The sequence below is a fragment of the Gopherus flavomarginatus genome, chromosome 8, assembly GCF_025201925.1.
Source record: "Gopherus flavomarginatus isolate rGopFla2 chromosome 8, rGopFla2.mat.asm, whole genome shotgun sequence".
Taxonomy (NCBI): Eukaryota; Metazoa; Chordata; order Testudines; family Testudinidae; genus Gopherus; species Gopherus flavomarginatus.
The window spans coordinates 63,899,187-63,924,463 of NC_066624.1; the positions used below are offsets into that span (position 1 = coordinate 63,899,187).

The 25,277-nt window shown below is 52.5% G+C and overlaps 1 protein-coding gene across 3 annotated transcripts in view; it reads left to right on the plus strand.

Annotated features, from left to right (window-relative positions):
• Positions 1–24,739, plus strand: part of IGF2BP2 (insulin like growth factor 2 mRNA binding protein 2) — a 106,267-nt gene extending 81,528 nt beyond the window's left edge. The window contains exons 11-16 of one of the 3 annotated variants that reach the window (XM_050965503.1): positions 4,287–4,355; positions 10,137–10,253; positions 17,765–17,839; positions 19,216–19,347; positions 20,286–20,399; positions 22,983–24,739. In XM_050965503.1, coding sequence (XP_050821460.1) covers positions 4,287–4,355; positions 10,137–10,253; positions 17,765–17,839; positions 19,216–19,347; positions 20,286–20,399; positions 22,983–23,078 — 603 coding nt within the window. In that variant the 3' untranslated portion in view covers positions 23,079–24,739. The remainder of the gene's footprint in view (positions 1–4,286; positions 4,356–10,136; positions 10,254–17,764; positions 17,840–19,215; positions 19,348–20,285; positions 20,400–22,982) is intronic. The other 2 variants (XM_050965504.1, XM_050965505.1) reach the window with 2 other exon arrangements.
• The last annotated feature ends 538 nt before the right edge of the window (positions 24,740–25,277 follow it).

Here is a 25,277-nt window from a genome sequence, read left to right on the forward strand (position 1 = left end):
ACACAAAATGTTGACTGCAAAACCAGCTTGTGTGTGTATCTGTCAGGGCTTTAGAGCGGAGCCCGGAGCTGGAGCGCAGAGCAGTGGAGCTGCAGGTTTTTGCCTGGAGCTGGAGCGGAGCCGGAGCACAGCTCCAAAGCCTTGGTATCTGTGTCCATGCTTTTCTGCGTGGTGTATTTGTCTGTGTTTTCCTCATGAACACTGCATGTTGATGTTCACTTTTCTTAGGACTGGTGCATTACTTTGGGAACGTGCACACGATATAAGGGAGGAGTGTACATTCCCAGCAAACTCCTGTGACCCCCAAAGCCCCAGCAAGGCTACTTGGCCGTTTATTTTTAGAGAAAAATTAAATGATTTATTATGCCAGATATAAAAAGTGCTCCAGGCCAAGCATTGGCTCCCTGCCCTCTCCTTGTCAGTCTCACCATGAGTGGAGAGCTCTCACACTAAGCTACCTCCTGCCTTTCTGTAATGTTTCTTGGGCAAAGGGGGAGGAAGGGTAAAAAGCCCTATTCCCATTCTAACATCTATAGGTTACACAACCTCTAGCGGTATATGCACAACAGGTGGGGAATGGAGTGAAATTAGAAACAGGGCATACTATTGAAAGAATGTGCCACTCAGGAGAGCTCTCCTGGGAAGCAGAGGGTGCATGTATGTGCATGGGTGGTGTGTGCGGGAGGATGGGGGGATGCAGACTTGTGTATTAGTGCTGTGCATGTGCATTTCTGTCTGAGGGGTACAGTTCTGCCTCCATCCACCCAGACAAATTGCCCTGCAAGCAACTAGCGTCGTTAGTCATTGTGCATTCTGAGCCTGTCACTTGTGTCGCTCTGTACAGTCATAGCAGATGTGAAAGGGCTGCAAACACCTGGCTGTATCCTGCAGATCTCCTGCGATGGGTGAGGGTGACAGCTGCTTGTGATCAGCCCCCCTGAAGATCTGATGCATGCTGTTTTAGAAAAAAGGCTAAAACATGGAACATTCACCCTGCCGCCCAACAAACTGGGCTCTGTTCATTTTTTTATCAAAGCCTTTGTAAGGTGATTTGCAAACATCTATTGTATGAAGTTCAGTCAACCAAAAGGGAGAGAATCCTCTGTGGAAATCCTATTGCAGATTAAGGCCAAATAATATATCCATGTGCACTTTGATATCAAATATGCCTGCTCGGAGATGCTTGGGTGACTGAAAAGTTGAAGGGAATTAATGCTCCTGGAATCAAAGTTTAGATGTTTCACTTGGTGGTTTTAAATCCCTTCTAATAAGCCAGGGCATGGAGAAGCGATTTTTGTTTGCAGTCTTTGCTCCTGGAGGGCCAGGCACTCCCGGTGTTCAGGCAGAGATTTCTTCCACTAGCGAGTGATATGCAGGCAACGCAGACACCTGTGTCAGTCGCACACAGTAACATCATATGATACCATCTGAGGCGGCTGCAGATCAGGAAAAGCCCCACAGAGCTGTGCAATGTTTCTGTTGAGGGTATTGCAAAAATGGACTTAATGAAATACATAATGAGAGCAGTCAAGGATGTCTCAGCAGAGCTGTGTGAGTCTCCCACAAAAGCTCTGTTTGGTGGGGCACACACGTGTCTTGTATTCATCAATACGTGCACACATCAAGTTATCTGTTTCTTGTACCTCCAAACTATTCGAGCTCTAACAGCTTCCACTGGGAGGGTGAACGCACTGAGAATGGCTATGGGCTTTGTTTGGATGCTGTTTGTCTGTGGGGTGTTTGGAGACAGATCCTTGGTGGACAGCAGGCCCCTCTGCCATTTTTGTTCTGTGTGTGTGTTTATGGGTGTGAGCATGTAGGACAGCGTGGTGGCTGGCCGCGTGGCCTGGTGGGTAGGCCATTGGCTTGGAAATAGGGAGTCCTGGCTCTGCCACTCACCTGCTGGGTGACCGTAGGCAAGTCGCTTCACTTCTGTGCCTCAGTTTCCCCTCTGTAGAGCATGTTCTGTGGCTTGCAGTAGTGCCTCGTGGTCCCAGACCCATTGTACCTGACACTGGATGGACAGCCCCTCTGGATGGAAAAGGCTGCAGTCTACACAGACCAGACAGGATAGGGGCAGGGATGGAACGTACCAACCAAGGGACCAGACTGTCTCCCCCAGAGTGCACACCCAGCGCCCAGCCTGCACAGGGGGGCCCATATGGAGCTGAGGGCTGGGCCTGAGGCCCAAGGGAGCTGTGAGTGTGACAGGAACGGATAGGATGGGAGCCAGTGCTGAGCACAGCATGGTTACCTTGCTGCTGTCATACGCAAAGCTCTGTAATCCCAGCCAACCTGCTATGCCCCGGCTCTGCTGCAGCAGCTGGAGATTCACACTCAGAACTTGTCTACACTACAAAATTAAGTCGACCTGTGTTCAATTTACAGCCCTCACAGTGATTACTGCTGTTTTTCATATCCACGCTACCCTGCTGTTGGTGGTGTGTGTTCTCACCAGGCAGACTTCCACTGACTGAAGGGGGTAGTGTGGGGGGCTGAGAGCCCGAGCTTACTCCCCCTCCCCCAGCTCTCAGGAGTCCAGCAGCTTGCCCAGGATCCAAGTGCGGAGCTCCGTGCCTGGAGCCCAGATTTCTGCTCTTCTCCCAGCAGGGAGTGGGGCACTAGGAGCCCCAGGGGTCAGCAGGGCTTGCAGTGGGGAGCTCAGCATCCAGAGCTTGGCTGGCTGTCAGGGTTTCAGCTGGTTCCAGCCAGTTAGCTCTGCGGGGAGCTGAGAGCCCGGGCGGTAGCCGGGTTCACAGCTGGAGTCCCCACACGCCCTGGGGCGACAGCACCAGATGTGAGCCCAGCATAGGGTTTGCAACGAGAAACCTACCAGCCTTTCTTGTCAATTTCACAGCTTCTGTGTGGACCCCTGACATTGATAAACAACAGCTGATGTAAGTATGGCAGCATCTACAGAGACGCTGCATTGCCCTAACAACACCACACAAGCCCTGCGCCTCTCGTGGAGGTGGAGTTATACTGTGGGTGTAGCAGCGCACTTAACATCGGTGGGAGCAAGGCTGTAGTGTTTACACTGACATAGGTCGATGTAAGCAGCTGTAGTGTAGCCCAGGCCTCAGTTTCTCACACACCTTAACCCTGGTCCCTTCTCTGGTTCCGCTGCCTTTCCTCATGTCCCCCAAGTTTAACTGTGGCTAGAGTTAGACCTGCCAGTGTGAATCTCTTCCTGCTGGGAGGGAGTGCTACAGGTGACTGAGATCACGCTGTTTTCACTCTGTCCTCATGCCCAACTTCCTCCTCTCTTCAGGACCAGGTGGCTAGTGCAGCCTGCTCCCTCCTCAGGGTCATTCACCAAAGTATAAGGTTCCTCCTGCCTTTTGCTGCCTCCTTTGGACCAGTTGGTGATACGTTTTATTACAGTCCTGATCCCGTCAGCAGCCAGGCCATAACTCCACCGCATGGCTCAGCTGTGCACTCCGGGTCAGCTGCAAGGTCTGAGCGTGAGCTGTCCCATGCCACTGAGCTCAGTGGGAGCAGGGTCAGGCCCTTATCAGTTACCCCCACGTCCATCCCTCATACAGGGAGCACTGTCATGGTGTGTTCATGGGGCAGCACCCTGCGGACTCTGGGTGCCAGCTCCTGCACAACCCTGGCTGTTCTGTCTCTTTGTCTCTTGTCTTGTTCTCCACTTCACAACAAGGCTCCAGCCTTGGGACCCCTCCTGTGGTGCCTGGCTCTCCCCCGGGGTACGCTGTCAGACGCCAGGTGTGACTGACTAGTGTATTTTCCTGGAAATATTGTGCTAGCAGGAACACAAGAGGGCTCCCTGTAGAGCAATGTACAGACATTCTAGCATCACTGGAGAGCACCCTCCCCAGCCTACCATTGGGTGAGCCACTGAGGGCTAAAGAACTGCAGAAACCAGACACAGCCATGCTGTGAATGGGGGTCCCCTGGGGGGGGTGTCAGGATATGCTCCAGGTTTGCATGGCCATCTCCATCAGTTTCAGTGGAGATGGGCTCATTTACATCAGCCCCAGAGTTTTGATTTGCCTGGGGGAGGGAGCCAACATTTTGCTGGGTCCCAGCAGGGTTTTTGGTTGTTCCTCAGGCCTGGTTCTCGGTTCATCTCGGGCCCCCCTCGTGTTAGGAAGTGTGGCATGCGAAATGGCAGGGGACGCAGGGAAGCCGGTGTACAGGCACACTGCGAGGTGCTGGGGGTAGATTCCCAGCAGCCAGCCCCCAGACGTAGCACAGGCCCGATGTGTATGGATCGTGCTGTCTGGGAACCTGCACTGACTGTGTTTTCTTTCCTGCCGTAGAGCCCCTCGGCATACCTCTCGGGTCTGTACGGAGCCTCCCCCATTGGCGCCTTCCCACAGCAGCACTCTGTAAGTGCCCACTCTGCCCATGCTGGCACCGCTCACCCTGCTTGGCCACCGCATTCCTCTCTTGGCTGTGATTCTGTCCGGTGCTGCTCTGCCATTGCAGTGAGCGTGCCAGGTCAGTGTCCTCCTGGCAGCCGGCGGCAGTGACACGGCCACTGGAAATGAGGCTGTGGAATCCAGATGCCTGCAGGGAAACGTTGAGTCCTTTTCAGAGTGCGTTCCTGGTCCCCTCTGCACAAGCCAGCACATCGGCGCCCGTGCAGGGCTCCCCCGCAGCACAGTACGGCCTGGGCACCTCTCCTGTGTCTCCGCAGGCCTTGGTGCCAGAGCTGTTCCAGTTCCCTGCACTCAGAGGCCTGGCAGCGTGCTCTCACTGCACATGACGTGATGTCATTACAAACCCAAGCCCTAGGATTTAAACCCAGCCACCAGGAGGAAGCAGCAGGGGCTGTGGTTTTCTTTTAGCCCCCGAGAATTCCCCTCTGTCCCACTCCCACCAGGTGGTCCATGGTGCATTTACTCAAGTATCGGAGGGTAGCCGTGTTAGTCTGGATCTGTAAAAGCAGCAGAGAATCCTGTGGCACCTTATAGACTAACAGACGTTTTGGAGCATGAGCTTTGGTGGGTGAGTACCCACTTCGTCAGATGCATTTACTGTCTCCCCATGTGTGCTCAGCGGGGAAGAGGGGTGATGAACTGAGCCTTTTAAAGGGCAGGTCAAGGACTCGTGGCAGGACCTTCCCCGTGCCGGGGTGCAGAGTGGTGGGGGTGCTTTCCCTGCAAGGGGCACGCATGTACGGCTGCTGCAAAGGAGGGATGGCTGATGCAGTGCGGAACCAGGTGCTTCTGATGACTAAGCAGAGAGCCGCAAAGAGAGCACCGGGTCCCTGGTGTCACTGCTCTGCCTGTGTGGGCAGCAAGGCAATTCCAGCCCAGCTCCTCCACAGGAGGCTCATGAGTGGGGAGCCCTGGTGGCTCCTGTGCAGCCCTGGGGTCCCCTCCGGAGCAGGGTCTGTAGTGCTGGCTTCCCCAACAGTCTGCCCGAGTGGGTTTGGGCTTATGCTCCTGGGCTTTGCCCCTGAGAGTGGTTCATTGCCAGACTCTCCCTGACCCCCTTCCCTGGTGCTAGCCCGGTCCCAGGATGAGTACAGAGCTAGCAGTTCGGGGATCTGGCTGGCCAGAGGGGCTGAAGCCGCCTCTGCCTGTGTATCGGGCTGCAGGACAAAGCCTCAGGAAGAGGCACCGTCTGCCTCAAGCCAAGAGATCCCCAGCAAGAGTCCCAACCGCTGGCTAAGGCAGCATGTGTTCTCCTCATAGGAACCACTGGCCTAGGGCTCCATGAAGGCCTTGCAGGCTTTACAGACGAGCCAGAGATGAGTGACTCCCCGAAAACACCCTGCCACCGCCCCTGCCATTGCCTCACAATTTACTCTGTTGGACCGTCTGTTTGGAGATGCCACTGCCCCTTCATCTACTGCCCTGGCACAGTGCCAGCCCCTCCACACAGCGCCCTGAGCACCTCAACCCCACCTGCTGGCACCGGCCCTTTCCCTGCTTGGCTCCAGGCTGGGACACTGAGCCACACCCACCCACCCTTCCCACCAGTAAGAGGCGGACCGAGCCCACCCACTCAGTTCATGTAGGCCCCTAATGCTACCAGTCTGGGCTGGAATCGGCCATGGCCCCACAGAGCAGGGTGGGTACCTCCATCTCCTGAGCCAGCTGATGCCTGGGCAGGTTGTAAAGCTGTCGCATGCTCCGGGCTCCAAGTGGGCATTTGCACATGGCCGTGGCCACAGGTGGTTTCTCTGTTCCTCCGCTGCACATGGGAGCTGCTACAGCAGCTCTCCTGGGCAGCTTGTTGCTGCTGCTGTCTTTGTGCCTGTGCCTTTTCTGGGGGGCAGAACCCCGGGCTGGGAGCTGCCCCAGGCGAGGGATAGCTCAGTGGTTTGAGCATTGGCCTGCTAAACCCAGGGTTGTGAGTTCAATCCTTGAGGGGGCCATTTGGGGATTTGGTCCTGCTTTGAGCAGGGGGTTGGACTAGATGATCTCTTGAGGTCCCTTCCAGCCCTAATAATCTATGATTCTATAATGGACACACCCCTCTGGGCCAGGCTGTTCACATGGGGGACAAGTTGTGGGTGTTTGGGCCCATGGGGGTAGAGCCACATGCAGCTCCTGGGAGGAAAGGAGTGTGACCTGGGGTCCAGTGCTGAGCCTTGGCGGAGTCGGGAAAAGACCAAGAGCCAGCATTTCCCCAGAGAGGAGCCTGACGCTTCACACTACAGCCCCACTCGGCCCTCTGAAGAAGGGCCAGTGTCCATTGGTTCTGGGTTTGAAATGGGCCTTGGAATGAATGATGGATGCAGCCCCTTGGATGAGGAGACCAGGACTGGCATCTACTCACTGCCTTCCTGCAACAAGCACCAATGGCTGCTCTGCATGTCAGTTCTGTGCCAGTACAACTGCGTCTGTATTAGGGGTCCTAGCGCTTTCACTAGACCAATAAAAACTCTCTACCCTACCAAAAATAGCTAAATCAGAATCAAAACTGTGTGTAGAGCAGCCTCAAATAGTACTTGCTTTTACCAGGGGCATCTGAGCTACCAGGACAGCAGAAATGGCCTCTAAATCTGCTGTAAGCCCTATGTGGGGGTCTTCTTTTCCCTCCCTCTTTCACCACGCTGGCGATATTTAATGATGATTATGGTGTTTTAGCCAGTCAGAGACACACACGGTGGACCCTTCCTCTGGCAAATGCTCTTCTTTCTAGTGCTTAGGGAAGGAGGCTTTGAGAAACGCTCAGCGGTGGGTTGGATTGTTGAACCTTTTAAACATGGCGCGACTGGATTGTTGGTTTTACCAAATCGAAACCTTGCGCGAAGCAGCCGAGATGAGAAATGCAGATGGTAAAAGCAAAGAAGCCACGAGGAGAGAATGTTCACAGGCCCGGGGTGGCCGCCTGGCTACTAGATGGATCTCAAGGATCCTAGGGAAGTTTAGATTAAGAACTGGCAGGTCTGTTAGGTGTGCTCCAGATTCTGTGCTGAACATGGTATGTCAGCACTAACTAGGGACTTCCGAAAAGGGGCCAGTGGCCTGGCCTTGGTGGATGTGGAGTGGCCCCCGAATAAGGTCATAAAACCATTAGCTGGAGGGAGCTGCAGTCAGAGGAGGCAGCCTCATTGCTATGTGTGCATAGGAACCCTAGCCAAAGCTGTGGATGTGGCTTCTGCTTGAGAGAGGTGACTTTTGCTTTTTGAAACAGAAATTGCCAGCTCTGGAGATCAAAGCCCTTCATCACCCAGGCAGGGGCTGCTGTGGTTGTAGCAGGCTAAGATTTCCCTCACCACCATGCCAAAACCACAGGAGCTGGCAACATTGCCTTTCCCCCAGCCCTTTCTCCGACTCGTCCTTCTCTGAGCACTGGGATGCACATGTACTTGAGGACACTGCATCTTCAAGGGTCTTCCAAGCCAGAGCAGCAGAGGGGCACTGGTAAAGCCTGCTGGGCAAGGTGCTGTGTGTCCCCCCCTACCCCCCTGCAAATCCATGCCGTGAGCAGCAGGAGAGCAGTGACGTGTGCCTCCACGCTCACCCGCTGTGTGTGAGTGTGTGTGTGGCCCCCTGGCTGCCCTGGGCATGAGTGTGGTGTGACATGGAATTGGGGGCAGATCACAGCAGTCTCTGTGTGCACGTCACTTGGGTCAGCTAGTCTGAGAATGCAGGTGCATCACAGGGCTTTCAGAAGGGGGAAGGGCCATGTGTCCATGACCAGTCATAGCAGCACCCCAGCATTTCCTGCATGAGCGTATCCGGGAATCGGCCTGGGTTTCTCGCCATCACACTGCGTTCTGGGGGCGCTAGCATTTCACAGGGCTTTGCAGAGCGACACACGTTGTGCTCAGGCTCAGCTTCCCGAATGAGCCCTGATTCAGTCAGCCTGTTTGAAAAGCAAGGGGGTTCATTTAAGCGATGCTCAGAATATGCTTGGCTGCCATCAGCTAGCTCTGCAGTCATATACAGCAGTGCTTCGGATGATTGCTTATGGAAATGGCTCTCCTAGACCTTCCACCAGCACTTCCCATCATATTCTCACAGCTTGGCTGAGAAGTCCCATTGTGACTGGTGTGATTCCCTGGGTTCGAGTTGCAAGATCAGGCCTGATGGTAGTAAGGGAAGATTCTTTTTGTGCGGGATCTTGACCTGTTATCACTGTGTCTGAGCCTCATTATCTGGGTGACTTCTGTCTGCAGCTGTGGGTATGACCTGGGCTTGCTCCAGCTGCAGTTCAGGGGAGTGGGCTGGGCCCTCCGTCTCCCCCAGATCTCGCCTCTCTGACTGCGTGTCAGCTGGAGAGCCTGTGCGGAGACCCGCTCTTAGCTGTGTGCACGTACGTGGCGAACAGTGAACCTGTCGTGTCAGTGTTCCAGCCCCTGTCGCCCTGGAAAGGGCTCAGAGCCCTTTGCCAACGCTCACTGAGCAAGTCTCGCTTGTTAGGTCGCTAACCGTGCAAGATGGATAAGGATCTTCAGTTTAAGCTCAGTTGTGCGCAAAGCCATGTCAGCATCTCCCCATTATTGGTGCTGTGGGGACAGTTACTGCTCTGCTGCTGGGCACTGCACCAGAGCCGGGACTAGGCACTGGACACACAAAACCCAACCCAGGACCAGGCAGTGGGTGGGGGCAGCTGCCTGCGTGCTGGGGTGAGAGCTAATGGCCAGAGCGGGGAGCCATGGTACAGTGAACGTGGGGTAGGCTCACTCTCCAACACCCCTGTTTCTCCCACCCCCAGGGGCAGGGAAAAGGGGGCCCCCAATTACCATAGTGCAGAAGGCCCCAAAATTTTTTAGCCTGGCCCTGGTGAGGGGACGGGACCCAGCTTTGGTACAGCATTAGCGCCAGCCTGCACCCAGGTCTTTCTGCAAAGCCCTGCCTGGCAGCACTGCAAAGGAGCGGAGACCCTTTCTCAAAACCAGAATTAAAGACATTTAGATCCCGGGGCCCTAGCAACTTACCCAGGGGCTGGCATCTTACCCATGACAGCTCTGTGATGGACCAAGGAGGAGCCTGGCGTCCTGATCCCCCACCCCAGCCTCTCTTTGCTCAGTCTAGCTGTCTTCATACCTATGTTAAAATCAAGACTGGCATTTTCTAGGAGATCATCCCTAGTTCACACCCACAGGAGTCCCTGGGGAAGGCTCTCCGGTCTGTTCTATGCAGGCACTCAGGCTGGACCCATCCAGCCTTCCAGCCCAGGAATCTCATTTTTCTGGGCTGTGCGGGTCAGAGCACATGGAAGCTGCCCACATACTTGTGCGTGAGGATTTTGTTTGCGTCGCAGCTGCCTCCACGCTTCTCTCTCCTGCCCTGTCGCTCGCTGCACTGTGCCGCACGCAGATCGCATCTCTTGCATGCTGCTCTGTGTGCCCACTGATTTACGCATCATCTGAAAACTCAAGTGCCTGTTCAGATATTTAGATGTCTTCCTGGGGTGTGACATTTCAAATATCTAGGTCTTCATAAGCAGTGAAATGCATAACAATAAGAGAAACCCTCCCACCCCGTCATAGGAAAAGAGCATGGTTTCATGGGCATTTTAGACATGCTCAGCTTTGCAGATTTCATTTCTCCTGCAGGGGGCAAATCAGCTGTACCCCAATTGCATGCGTCCAAGAGCCATGAAATGGAACCCTGCCCTGCCTGCCTAGCGGCTGGGAAAGCATCAGGCAGGCCGGGTTCCAACTGAGAGCTCTGTGTTTGTGTTTGTCTCTCTCCTCTCAGTTGCCGGCACAGGAGGTTGTGAATTTATTCATCCCGACGCAGGCAGTGGGTGCCATCATTGGGAAGAAAGGCCAACACATTAAACAGCTGGCGAGATTCGCTGGCGCCTCTATCAAGGTAAGCAAAGACCTTGGCCGGCTGCCTTCATCCCCACCCTCCTCCTCTCGGGTGTCTGCCAACCAACTGCCAAGCTGACACGGAGAAAGGAATCGGTACCTTGACACACTGGGGCTCAGAACCCCAGCAGTCAGGCACCTAAATCCATTTCAGGCTCAGGTGCCAAATGCTTCTTCATCTCTGTCCCCTTGAGGGCTCTGGTCTCTCCCCTCACACATCATGTCTGTTGATGGTGACATCCTCTCATGAGCCAGTGGGGGGATGTCACTCCAGAGCGTCTGCCATCCCCAAATCTCTCAGCTTCGGTGAGCTACAGGGGGTGGTGCTGCTGAAACCTGTACGGTTCTTCTGATGTGGGGAATACCACCGCAAGGGTGATTAGCTGACTACTCACAGACAGGCATTGTACCAGTGCTGCTGGCCCCTGGGGTGTGTGAATGGGATGGTCCCCACCACACCGCTAGGAAAATGGAGGGGCAGAAATGCAGTATTCAAACCTGACCACTTCAAAATGAGACATTTGTCAGAATGGCTCCGTTTTCAGCCGGTCCCCAGTAAAGGTAACAGGAGCTGCAGGTACTGAGCCACTCTGGCAGGCAGGTGCCTCAGTATGGACCTAGCTGCCTAATTTGATTCCCCCTCTTTGAAATTGTTGGTCAGAAGTTTTAAGTGATTTGGTTAAGGCCACTGATGATGAGGCCAGGCTCTCCTGCCTCCCAGTCCTACTCTAACCACTAGACATACTAACCCACAGCAGAGGTGAGACACACATGCCACCATTGACGCCTGTCTCTTCTGTGCAGCTTCCTTCCCCATCGATCCAGTCCTTGTTTTACTGGAGCCACCTGGGGAGAAACCAGAGTTCAATCTGACCAGTGTCCGGGTGCCAAGGAGCTTTGGGGAAAAGCATGCCAGTGTGAACCCCTCAGACCGGTGTCCTGGGTGCAGAGTGTGTTTCTGGTTGAACAAGATGGCTGTAAACATAAATACTTCTCTAATGGAATAGCCCCCGTGTGCTTTCTAGTGCACAATTATAAAACCATCAGGAAAGCTGAATGGACAGGGATATTTAATGCTTAACACAGCCCAAGACCACTCTAGAGCTCTGACTCACAGATCAAACCCCCCTCAGATCTTTTAGAAAAAGATAAAATAGTTTGCCATGGTTGAAACGGGAGACAGGGAGTCTCCTTTCCTGGTGTGAAGGATTTGCTCCACTCGCTCACCAGGTATCATTTATTTTTGCCAGCCACGAGGCTGCAGCAGAAGGAATAAGGTACAACCCAGTACATTTTTCATGGCGAAAGTGCACCCATGGAAGAGCCAGAAGGACACCCCTGCAAATAAAATGGGTGGCATAGCACCCCTACTCCCTATATTTGGAGGACATCTCTCCATCTCTTTTTTCCTTAGTTTTTCTTATCTCAGAAAAGAGATATTGGAATTGGAAAAGGTACACAAAGGGGCAACAAAAATGATTAGGGGTATGGAACTGCTTCCGTATGAGAAGCGATTAATAAGACTGACTTTTTTCAGCTTGGAAAAGAGATGACTAAGGGGAGATATGATAGAGGGCTGTAAAATCATGACTAGTGTGGAGAAAGTAAATAAAGTGTTATTTACTCCTTCTCATAACACAAGAACTAGGGGTCACCAAATGAAATTAGTAGCAAGTTTAAAACAAACAAAAGAAAGTGTTTCTTCACACAAATCACAGTCAACCTGTGGAACTCTTTGCCAGGGGATGTTGTGAAGGCCAAGAGGATGACAGGGTTCAAAAAAAGAACTAGATAAGTTCATGAAGGATAGGTCCATCAATGGCTATGAGCCAGGATGGGCAGGCATGGTGTCCCTAGCCTCTGTTTGCCAGAAGCTGGGAATGGATGACAGGGGATGGATCACTTGATAATACCTGTTGTTCATTCTCTCTGGGGCACCTGGCATTGGCCACTGTCAGAAGACAGGATACTGGGCTAGATGGACCTTTCATCTGACCCTGTATGGCCGCTCTTATGTTCTTAGTTACTTCCCATCCACTTCCTATGCTCCTACTGAACCCTACGTTGGGGGGGGGGGTGACCTGTGGAGCACTCCCATCCATGCTCTCAGAGCAGTATTCTCTGCTCACTGTGCAGTGCTGCATGGGGTGGCATGGAATATGCATGGCAGCTATCTAGAAGGTGCTGAGCACCAGTTTACTACCGGAGGGTCTATCTTCACTGCACAGTTAAATCAGGCTCCCTACCACACACAATAACCTCTGCCCTGGATCTGGAGGTGCTTTAAGCCCTGGCTAGCTGACCCAGGGGGTAGGTAGAGCCCAGTCTCTCCATTTTAGCTCAGGCTGGAACCTTCCCGCTTTGTAGTGAGAACACAGGCTAAATCACTCAAGTGCTGATAGGCCTCCAGTCCCTTCCCACAATCCCCCTTTTTGCCCCCCTCCCAAAAAAAAAAGGAACAGACAAGTTCATCTGCATTCATCATAATTGCCTGGGAATTAATCCTAGAGTCTCAGCACGAAAACCTATGGGGTGTACCTCCAGACACACTGGAGTCAGAGCAGCAATGTTCCCTGGAGGGATTATTAGTGATGAGACACCAGCAGAACAGGTAGTGCAAGGAGCTAGGCTGGAAGCAGTATGGTCACATGGACAGAGCAGTGCACAGAGTTTAATAAAGTTCCACTTGTTCAGCTTACCCACCTCCAACCTCACTCTTTGCAAACGAAATGCGGTAGCAGCACCGGAGCGATGAGTTCTCTGCAGCACAGCAGTTGGCGGCGTGAGCCGTGGCACTCGGTCCGAGACCCCCAGCCCTGAATTGTGCAGGCACAAACCTAGCCCAGCGATGGACCCGGGCAAAGGTGGAGCTGAGCTGTGCACAGACCTGGCCATGCAGGAGGATGACAACAACAGGAAAGTGAAACTGCTACTTTACCATACTAGGGAACAGAGCAGAGAGGTTGGCACTGCTCTGAAGCTCACCATGGCCTCAAGCCTCACAGCAGTGCCCTGTTGCTCCCTGATGCAGAACTGCAGAGTGACTAGAGATCCATCCTAAGGGAAGAGGATGGACCCCTATGCTACTGCCTTACGCACACTGGCTGCAACATATGATTCTGGGGACTTGTCAGACTCCTTGATTCAGGACAGGACAGTCTGCGGCACTTGGGATCCCGCCTGTGGGAGCGGCTGCACTGGGAAGGTGATCTCAGACTAGACAGATGTTTACCCATGGGACATGCGGTGGAAGCTGCAAGAGAAAGAATGACAGCCCCAGAAGTACATACAATGAGACAACAGCAAAGGCAAGCAGGTGGCCAGGGCTCCGTGAGATGAATTTACCAAGGGAGACGGCTTGAGCAGGTAGAGGTGGGCCCTGTGCTAGGACAGCACTGCAAGGAACAAGACAAACTGAACCAGTGTGGGCAAAGCAGACAAAGGTCCCCAAAGATTGTCAGACTTGTACAAGATGGGCATATTGGGCTCAGACTGTTGGGCCAGGAAAGCAGGAGGAGCCAGTACCAACCTTCGTGCATGCTGCAATGTTACCAAGGAAACACCCTGTGCAATTTCAGCTGAAGAGTGGGGCCTCCTGGAATGTGATTCCTCAAGGTGGATTGGACACTCATACCCATTTCAAAGAGCAGGTGCAATCTAATAATGTCATGAGAGCACAATGCAGCCCAGAGAAAAATGTCACCTCATAGTAACTAGTCTGGCAAACGCCAGCCAGGGCCAGCTGAAGTTTGTGGTGGCAGATGGCAAGTACCACAGACCCCTCTTGGGGCATACAGCTGTACAAGCCCTGGATGTGACCAAGGGCAGCATCAGAATTTCACAGCTGCAGAGCAAGAAGAAAAAGGGGGAGTCCAATGGACAATGGAGGCAATGGCAAAAGCATATGGGGATGTGTTCCAAGGCAACGGGGGCCTAGCAGAAAAACTGTTCCTGGAAATAGACCCCACAATGGAACCTATGTGCTTAGCACAAAGGACAGCTCTGGTAGCACTGTGTAATCTGGGGCACAAGGAGCTCAACAGTCTGCAGACTGGGAGTATCATAGCACATGCAGAGCCACTATAGCCTCAGTAAGCAGCATGGAGGTGTACAGAAGCCATCAGGCTAATTACACATCTGCATAGACCCAAAGCCACTGAACCAGGGATTGAAAAGATGACACTATCCACTGCCCACCATTGATGCCATCTTGCTAGAACTCTCCAAAGGCAAATCTTGGTGGTCTCTGATGTAAGGAATGGGGTTTGGCAAATAAGCTGGCTGACAACCTTTGCAACAACATTTAGTCGCTACAGGTGGCTGCACATGGTGACGGGCATAAGCCCAGCACCAGATGTGTTCCAGGGAAGACTCACCCAAGTGCTGGAAGGGCTGCCTGGGGTGAACATAATTGCAGATGATATCCTCATTGTAGGTGAAGAGAGCAACAATACAGATGCTGAACGAGACAATGACAGAAAACAGGCTTTTCTACAACGATGCTGGGCAAAAAATATAAAACTCAACTCCGAAAAGAAGCCACTCAAAACAGCATGAGGTGCCGTACACTGGACACCAGCTCATAGCAACGGCACTGAAAGCGGATCCCAACAAGCTTAAGGCGTGCTCCAGAGGCTGTGAAAGGGGTGCAGTGGTTTGTAAGAACAACAATGTTCTGTGCAAGTTCTGGCTGCAGTGGCGGAACCCATACAACAGCTCCTGAGGCAGGGTATTGAGTGGGACTGGCAGGTCCCCAACAGCAAGCATTGGACATGCTGAAACAAATGATAATGTATGCCCCTGCCCTGAAGTACTACCAGGCAGGAGAGCTGTCTCCCAAAGAGGCTGCAGAAAAAGACATCCAACCAAGGAGGCCAGAAGACGAAAGCCAACTTCTGGTAGGAGCAGAACCAAATTTTCAAATGAAAAGTGAATTGAGAGTGTAGGTCAGAGTCATATTTTGAGGACAGAGAACTGTTGTCCTTGCCACAATAAGGAAAGATGTCAGGCAAAAAATACACACCTCACGCCTGGGCATTGACAGCTGTCTGAGCCTAGCTTGAGAGTGCATTTACTAGCTGTGAATGGATACACAACTCTGCCCATGGATAGAAGGGTGTGACAGCAGAAGGAGACCCTGTTACCATGTGAGCTGCCAGCCTACCCATAGGAACAGGCGGGAGCAGACGTATTTACCTTCAAGGAAAAACAGTGCTATTCAGATGCAGCGTACCCCCAGAGTAATAGAAAGGTGGAATCAGCCATGAAAACAGCTAAGAGACTGTTACACAAGGCTGTTTCCTCTTCCTCCTCCTCCTCCTCTTCCTCTTTGTTAGCATTTTTGGCACGCAGGGGTTCCCAACAGTCTAGATCAAGGAAATAGTGGGGTGAAGGACCAAAACCCTGCTACCAGTAAAGGAAGGTCTTTTGCAGCCAGAAGAATGGAAATGCTGTGAAAGGAGATGGCCAAGAAGCAGAGAAAGCAGGTACTAGAAAGGAGGGGGTAAGTGGTGCAGTGGCACACAGATCACACAAGGTGACTGCACAGGAGGGATGAGTGACCTGAAGGAAGAGGAGACACTTGGGAGCCAGCAGACACAGCACCCAGAGAGAGCCCACAGCAGTACAGAGATTCCCCCCACACACACACAAAATGGAGGGACAGAACCATGCAGAGACCGACCCCACAGGGACGGAGGAGACTCCAGAGACAGTTTGCTGGGCTTGGAGAGAGGTGACAGGAACATGGAGCTAGGTTACTCCTGGTGCAGTTGCCTGCTGAGGAGACCAAAGTGTGTTCCAGAGCCTGTGACCAGCTGAGTCTGGTTGAAGACAAGCCCAGCTTGACTCTGTGCTAGCAGCTTCTGGCTGAGGGACCTGGATCGGGAGCTGGGTGTCAGACTGTATCACAATGTCTGTAAAATCGTGAAGATGGACCATGACCAGCGGGACCAGAGTCATTGGGCCCATGCTCCCTGGAGGGACTGTCACTGAGGGGACATCAGCAGGCCCGGGAGCTGGGCTGGATGCAATGTGGCCACATGGACAGAGCAGTGCACAGGATTTAATAGTTCCACTTGTTCAGCTTGCTTCGCCTCCAGCATCACTCCTGGCTGATGCGGGGAATACAGGACGAGGGGGACAGACTGCTGGGGGAAGGGCTTTGCCAAGGGGGTGCCCAGCTCACACCCAGGCTGAGCTCACCCAGGTGCTCAGACCCAGGTGCCTGTAACCAGGCTGACCTGTGCAGCAAAGACAGCGGTGACCTGCCGCTCTTCATTCATTCCCCTAGGAGAAATGAACTCTCCCTCCTCTGGGCTGAGCCAGCGTATACTGAACATAGACACCATTGGCAGCTTCCCATTCCACTGTAACTGGGTACACAGCTCCTCCCCTTGGGTCCGGGGGGAGCCCATAGCGAGGGGCAGGCTGAGCCCCCGGCTGCTCACATGGCTTTTGACGTGAAGACCGAATATCTCCCCACAACAGTGTCCCCTTCCCACACACACACCACCTCCTCAAGGGAATGTAGCTGGGTCCAGGGAAGGCAGCTTGCCGTAGGGAGCAGCTGATACTCATGGGCAGTGACTCAGTGATGCAGACAGACACACAACCACTTGGGGGCTTGGTTCCAGGCCACCGCAACGTGGGTCAGCCGGTGTGTCATTCTTGAGTCAGGGTAAACGTAACGCATGAATCAGTGTTTAACTCTTCCCATGTGAAGGCAGTGTGAGTGCCATGCCAAATGCTGCTGGACTCTTGTGTTGAGCTTGTCTCAAGAGAGAGGGCCTGTCCGATCCCATTTCCACAGAACAGATCCCCCAGTGCCACTCCCCTGCAGTCGGAGGGGGCTAGATAAAGGCATGCTGCCCGCTAGCATCTGCTAACACACCTTGCAACTGACCCCCTCAAGCCTCCAAGTGCCTCTGTTATCAGGGGCACTGTGACTGCACACCTCCCTGTTTGTGCAGGACTCAGCACAATCCAGCACAGCCAATTGCATGTTCAGAGCCTGCATTATTTTTTCAGCAACATGCAGGCAGAGATCTAGTGAGCTGGGCACGTCTGCAAGCCCTTCTGCCCAGCGTCCAAATGCTCAGATCTCGGCAGAGTTTGTCAGGCCAGCTCAATGGGCCTTTCAACACAACAGAAATATTTACAAGCAATGTCCCCTTTTGCTGAAAACCCTCAAAGGGAAATGCTGATGAAAAGGAGAGGGAATTCATCTTTGTCTAAACTTTTCCTGGAAAAAATCCTTGTTTCCCAGCTAGTCCAGTTCTGAACTACTCTAGTGTGAATTTTGTGGACAGAGCAGATTCCACTCTGCATCCATTAAAGAACATGAAATACCCTGAACGCTCTGACGCCTTCCTGAGATCTGGCTGAGCTCCCCATGACACACACAGTCTGAGTGCTCCGAAGCGGGGCAGACCTAGGGTCAGGTGTGGGGGCCTGGGGAGAGTGTGCCAGGCTCATGTTGCTGTTAATCACTTGCCTCTCTGTGGCTCGTAGATTGCACCAGCAGAGGGTCCAGATGCCAGCGAAAGGATGGTCATCATCACTGGGCCCCCTGAAGCCCAGTTTAAGGTCAGTGGGAAGCAGGTAGGGCAGAGCGAAGCAGGGGCTCTGTGATACTGTACAGATTCAAAGCCCCTGGGTGCTCGGCCCTGGAGAAACCAGAGCAAACACATGCTTTAAAGGGTAGCTCTGAGAACTCCGGGTTAGCAGGGAGGGGAGAGAGCAGACTGATGGGCCTGATCCTGTGTGAAGGGAGCTGAGGCTCAGCAGTAGCATCTCTCCCTTGCCAGTGGGAGGGCTGTGCTGTTTGTGCCCCAGAGGAGTGGCGGGAGGGCTAGCAGGGTGTCACGGGCTGTGCTAATGAGGGAGCCTGCTCTGTCCTGTCCATGCAGGCTCCATGCATGAAGAGAGCTAACTGCACAGATGTGCTCCCAGGCTGGGGTGGAGGCCCCCTGCCTGCAGACAGCCACCCAGAAGGGGGGCTGCATGACCCTTTTACAGCCAGGAGAGGCCGCTGCTGCCCAACAGGGAACCAAAGCTCAGCATTATAGGGACAGATTGGCAGAGCTCAGCTCCAGTTCCACCTGCAGTCTCGGGCTCCCCCTACAATTCCAGAGCAGCTGAGTGTCACTGCAGAAGCGATCAGTCCTCAGACAGTTAGCCATGTTCATGGGTGTCACATCGTCATTATGCTTCTGTGTCAACACCTCCTTGAAAGGAACAGGGGCAGAGCACACTTCAGAGTTGTATCCTCTGCACTCACAAGAGCTATGGACCTACAGGGCTACTAACATCTGCATTCTGCAAAAGGCAGTTGGGCTATCAGCAGGGGGCAGCACTGCCTCAATGGCCCGCTTCCACTCTGCACTTACTGGAAGGAGACTGCCAGTGCCAACAGTCCTGCCTCGGGATCCCAGTGTCCTCCTCTGGCCTTCACAGTGCCCTCTGGGCCCGTGGTACGGGACTGGCCATGTAGAATTTCAGGAGCGCAGGGCCCTGGCACGTGAGGTGCCGTCCGGACGGAGCCCCAGAGCATGAGGTGCCGCACAGACAAGGCAGCCCCAGGGAGTGGTGTTATTCCCATTGTGCAGGCAGGGAGCCAAGCTCCAGAAGGTGAAGGGCCAGATGTCCCAGCTTGCTCAGTTCCCAGGATAGGGGCCTGATCCAGAGTCACTGGACACTAAGAGCATTTGAAAATCTGGCCACTTCAGCAAGATGCCTAACTGGGAGCTGCTGCGTGTGGGGTGCCTCTGAACTCTGGCCTTGGGCCCCCAGGGGGTCTAAGGGAGCCAAGAACTCACCTTGCCTCCCAGTCAGGTGGTTTAGCCCATAGACCACTCTTTTTCCTCGCTGTGGCCCAGTCCAGTTCTCCCTTCCCTGCCCCACATGCACAGAAGTACAGAGCTTGAGCCTGGAATTCACCATGGGATCTTCTTCCTCTCCAGGCCCAGGGCCGGATATTTGGCAAACTGAAGGAAGAAAACTTCTTTAATCCCAAAGAAGAAGTGAAGCTTGAAGCCCACATCAAGGTGCCTTCCTCTGCAGCTGGACGCGTGATAGGCAAAGGTGGCAAAACGGTACATCAGCCAGACCCAGGAGATTGGGGAGCTGTGGAACTGAAATTCCTTTGGCTTTGTTTGCTGATTGTTCCGTAGCTCTTTTGTAGCCACCCAGCATGGAGAGAAAATCACATGGGACAGGACACCCCTGCACACACACACCCAGCAAAGCAGCTGGGGTCACTTCAGGGCCTTCAGTAATACAAACAGCTCTGATCCTGCAGCAGACATGGCCCGTGGTCCTGTGCTGTTGGGTCTTTCCCAGTGAACTGCACCAGCAGCCTGGCAGGAGAGTCTCTGCTGTGTTAGACTGGCATCACTGCCTCTGGCGCCAGTCTTTCTGATGCCTGAGCCAAAACTCTCTCTCACTGAGTCCTTCCCTATACTTATTGGCCAGCTGGAGGCACTGCAGAGCCATTAGCTACCCATCCTTCAGTCATTTTAGGAGATGTCCTGATTCCTTAGGGGGAGGGTATTTGGAATTGCTGGGCACTGCCACAGCTGGGTGAGCACAGCTGAGCTCATACCGCTGCTGATCTGAGAAGCCCAGCAAGGTACAAAGGTGTGTGGGAAGAAGGGAGAGATCCCTCCAGTCGGCTGGTTGGACTCTGCCTATGGCTAGCAGTGTAGAGTCCAGTCTCCAGTGAACAAAGGTGCGGTAAACCTGCTTTGCCTGAAGGTGCTAAGGAGGGAGACAGAGAGCTTCCACTCTGTTTGCATAGTGCAGCCCGTCCAGGATCCATAGAGCGCTGGATCCATTGACCACAGCCCTAGCCCATCTCTTCCACACCCCAAGCAGCCCGCTGGAGCAGACACACCGGAAGAGCAGAACACCCCTGCTGGCTGTCCTGCTTCTGGCTGGGCTTTGAGGAAAATCCAGGATCAGTTTGGGGGTAGGTGCAGTAGCTGGAGTGGTTAACAATGCACACAGACTGTTAAAACTTCTCTTCCTACAGGTGAACGAACTGCAGAACTTAACCAGTGCAGAAGTCATTGTCCCCCGTGACCAAACTCCTGATGAGAATGAGGAAGTTGTCGTTAAAATCATCGGGCATTTCTTTGCCAGTCAGGTACAGGGCATGAATATTTTTCAATTTCCAAAGTATTTTGTGGCAGAAGGGAAATCTGTCCACCCCTTCACATCAGGGACAAAGTCTGTATTATCTATACAAATCCTGCCTTCTTGGTTCTGATACAAGGATGTGAACCCTGGCTTCCCATAAGTACAAAACCATTGCAGTACATGCATTTGGGTATGTTGTCCCTAGATTTAAAGTGTACATATCACACACACGTCACTTGGTTTCCTATACGTGTAACCAGCTCTGTTCATGTGATACTGAAGCAGTTCATTTGTAAATGATTGGTAGCATTCTAGTACTGTTAACTTCCCCACATTGCACACACCAGCTCTCACCCTATTCCCATTGAAGTCAATAGGAACTCGGGCATTGATGTCAAGGCAAACTGGATCAGTCCCACTGTGGATATCAGCGTACACACATTTCACAACCTAACCCGTGAGCAAAGAGGTCAGAGTTGTAGTCACCTGAACCTTTCCGTTGCCTGACCATTAGTTTGCTTAAATTTGCCTCAGTCACATTGCATCTGAGTAGAATTTTGCATTTAATTTCCTTCCTCCCTGCCCCCCCCCCCCCCCAAAAGAAGTCTACCCCTCACACCATCCTCACGTGACAGCTAGGGTCTTGCAGGTCCAACTGCTGACTGGAGCCATTCTGTCAGTGTTAGTTTGATACAGATCTGTGTCCGTATCTGTCCACCTGGAGAGCTCAGGCCTATAGGTGGTTATTTCCCTGACCCTTCTAGAACAGGGGATCTCAAACTGGGGGTTGGGACCCCTCAGGGGGTCATGAGGTTATTATATGGGGGAGTCGTGAGCTGTCAGCCTCCACCCCAAACCCTGCTTTGCCTCCAGCATTTATAATGGTGTTAAATATATAAACAAGTGTTTTTAATTTATAAGGGGGCGGTCGCACTCAGAAGCTTGCTATGTGAAAGGGGTCACCAGTACAATAGCTTGAGAACCACTGTTCTAGAATGTTCCAGCCCTGTGGTTGGCAGGAGCCTGTTCCATAGCACCACAGTGAGCGCGCCCAAGCTGACAAGGGGGGAACGTGCTGGTATATGATTTTGTTGGTTATAAATTATGGACTAGGACCGAGATTTTCAAACATAAGGGGCCTGATGAGCACCCACAAGCACCTGCCGATGCCCAGTTTGTGGCCTCTTTGTGCTGCAAGAGCAAAGGGGGAGAGAACCTGCCCGGTCATCGCCATGGGCAGCATCCAGCCTGTACTGACTGTCTCTAGGCTAATGGAAGCCATTACAGTCTTCCGTAAAGGCTAAATAGAAAGAGCATCTCCTTAGTCCTGCTCACACATCACTGCACAACCCAGGATAGAAGAGTGGGATTATTTATTACCCAGGGTTTTCAGAACTCCTTGCAGTGGTATCTGCTTCTCTCTGGGTGGTGTCAGGAATAAATCAGAGGGGATACAGCTCCTCCATCTGATAAATGATTGGTACAAACGAGAGCTTTTACATAAAACTACTTTTTATTAGCTCTTAAGCACACATACACATACATACACACATATGCTATAGTGTAGCAGCAGGGTTAGCGCATCCCAAACATCTATATTTACCCAAAGTCTGGAATGGTTTTGAGGAATCAGCTACCAGCCTTTCGGGTGCCCTCCTTCCACCCAGCTGCTGGGGAATTAAGGTGCCAGCTCCTTGCCCAAAGGAAAGCTTCCTCAGGCTGCTCCAAAATGTATCCTTTTGCCTAATCTTTTATAGCTAACTTAAACAAAGCACATGACTCCTGGTGGGTCACCATAGTAACCCCTAATTTCAGCAAACTATTCATTATTTCTCATCATCAAAACATTTCTAGTATTTCCAGTCATAACAATAAAACATGTCAGGGGCACTTAACCAAGGTCGATTCTTCAAACATGCCTCCTGTTCTCATAGTGCATTGACTCTCTGCCCTTTCCTCCCATTCTGATTAGCAAACCACAACCATGCAGCTGCATGGCCTTGCCCTTCAGGGCCTAAGATTATTCCTAGCTCTGGGGCATTTGGTTTTCAGCTAGTGGTTGCTGGACACACAAGATGGCTGACTGCAGTACTGTCAAGTTCTGGGGTTACACACAGGAATTTCAAATTATGGGGTCACATGGAGTCAGGATTTAGCAGCTGAGCAGCGACTGACACGCTAGGCCCAGTAAAACCCTGCTCTGCTGCAGGCGCTGCCGTGCCAGGCTTTCACTGCATGGATAGGCAGTGTGAGGGGCAGGCATCAATGTCACAGTGTGGAAGTGTCAGCACGACCAGTACACAAGGGTTTGCTTCATACAGCTGAGCCAGGGCACTGAGGGATGGAAATTCAGCCCCAGCCAGCCCAGCACTGAGCACATTTGAAAACTCCACGCCCTGGGCAGCATTGCAGGCCAAGGCTGTTTGCAAACTCGCTGTGTGCTTCCCAAACACAACCCCAGGCCTGTCTCTCTGCTGCCCCGAGAGACACAGGCCTCTGCACCAGGTGGGGGCGCTGCACTGGGCCACTGGGTCCCACCCCACCTGGCCCATCTCTGCAGCTGTTTCTCTCTCTCTCGCTTTGCCTGCAGACTGCACAGCGCAAGATCAGGGAAATCGTACAGCAGGTGAAGCAGCAGGAGCAGAAACATGTTCAGGGAGCCCCTTCCCTACAGCGCAGCAAGTGAGGCTCCGACACGCCAGCCAGCAACAACCGATGAATGTAGCCCTTCCAATACCTGCCAGAGCGCCAGATCGGGGAGCCAACCAAAGACCCTCCTGAGGCATAAATGTCTGCCCACGGCTGGGCTGTGCAGAGGACTCACAGTGGGGAGGGGATGGGGGAGGGTTCCGGTTCCAACCCACTCACACTGGCGCTACCACACAGCAGGGGCTCTGCAGACTCTTCCAGGCCACAGCCTTCACATTCCTCTATTTACTAGCACGACGCTATCCCTTTAGTTGGACTAACATAGGCAGAGATGGGGCAAACAACCCCCTGACAGCTCTTTAGGACCCACTCTTTGTGCATGTATGCACATACTAGATGAGAAGATTTTTACAATGCATGTGCTGCAGTGCGAGGTGGTGCTCGCAGCATTAATATATTTTAGAATTAATATATCTAATGAAACTAACCGATTTTTTTTGGGGGGGAGTAATTTTTTTTTTATTTTTTACTTGTTTTGGGGGGCTTTTTGTTTGACGAAAAAGCAGGCTTTTTTAGACATCTAAGAAAAGAAACGAGTCCACTTGGATATCTAATATACGATAGACTGAAGATACTGCCAGCAGCAAAATTAAGAGGGTAAAAAGTGGCAATTTCCGTAAAGGCTTTAGGAAGAGCAGCGTTTGGATTGTCTGTCTGTGCCAACACAAGGGATACCGTCTCTTAGAAGAGGAATCTCTCTATATATCTCTGTCCAGCTCACATACCTGTTTCTCTTTGCTTCACAGATTCCACACTGGTTTTTGCATTCTGTCCTATTCCCTCCCTCTCACTTTCTCTCTTACTCTCTCTCTTCACCACCACATCAGCTGTGCTCTAAGTAACACACCACCGAAAACAAACACAAGAAACACCCAGCCACAACTTCCACTTTGGTTATCACCCAACCCAGCCACCATGGTACTTGTACTAGCATTTTTGCAAAAGAAAGAAAGAAAGAAAAACAAGAGCCCTCAGCGACGCAGAAGCTTCAGCCCCTACACGGGGAGGACACTGCATCAGGATTAGGGGAAAAGGGCTTCTTTCTTTCTTTTTGTTTTTTAAATGGGGGGAGGGGAGGGGAGACAAAAATAACTTACAAGATGTTGTTGGCCCAGGGCATGGAAATTGCAATTTTTTTTTCTTTTTAAAGAAGAGAAAAAAAAAAAACTACCTCAGGTGTTTTCGTACCTCAGCACCTTGCCCTTGTGTTTCCCTTTTAGAGATTTTGTATGCCTTGTAAAACTGATAGTTGGAGCATTTTTTTATTTTTTTAATAAAAATGAGTTGGAAAAAAATCTAGACCAAGTCAGCTGCCCAGCGGGAGAAGGTGCCATCCCGCATGTGCAACGACAGCTCTGTATTATCTTTCTGCTAGCTGAGAGCCGATGGCCTTTCCTTTGGAGAAACCTTGAAGATGTTCTTAGAAACAAACTGACAAAAAGACAACCCGAGAGAGAAAGGATTGAAGAAGAACTCCTGAATTCTGATAGGGCACACGCCATTAGTGTTTTCTATGCTAAAGGATGACCATGTACTGGTTTACGTGAACATACCATTGTACCAACAGACTGCAATGCCAGTTTCCTCTACTGCAAACAGTGTTCTGTGAAAAAAAAGAAATATATCCAGCTAACAAGAGCCTCACCTTGGTATTTATTTTCATTTAATGTCACGGAACTGACTAGGGCTGTAAGTGCTGAGAAGCCTGGGCGGCAGCCTGGCTGAAGAAGGGGCAATGGGTGGGCTATAAAAGGCCCTAGTTGCACCCTAGAGCCACGGCCAGACCACCATTGGGTCCACCAGGAGCTGTGTAAGGCAGTGAATAGCCCTAAAAGAGGGGACATGGCAACATTACTTAGCGGGGATATAAGAGTGGGAGAAATTGGTGGCTGCCCCAAAGCAATTAGACCATTAGGGAGTAAGGCAGGCTGCCTGCCTGCTCTGGCACCATGCAGCTCCTGGCATGTCTGGCTCCTAGGTGCAGGAGCAGCTACAGGGGCTCCACATGCTGCCCTTGCCCAGAGCGCTGGCTCCTCAGCTCCCATTAGCCAGGAACCGCAACCAGTGGGAGCTGCAGGGGGTGGTGTCTATGAGTGCCGGCAGCGCACAAAGCCCCTTGCTCCTAGGAGCCAGACAGGCTGGCCGCTTCCAGGAAACACCAAAGGTAAGCGCCACC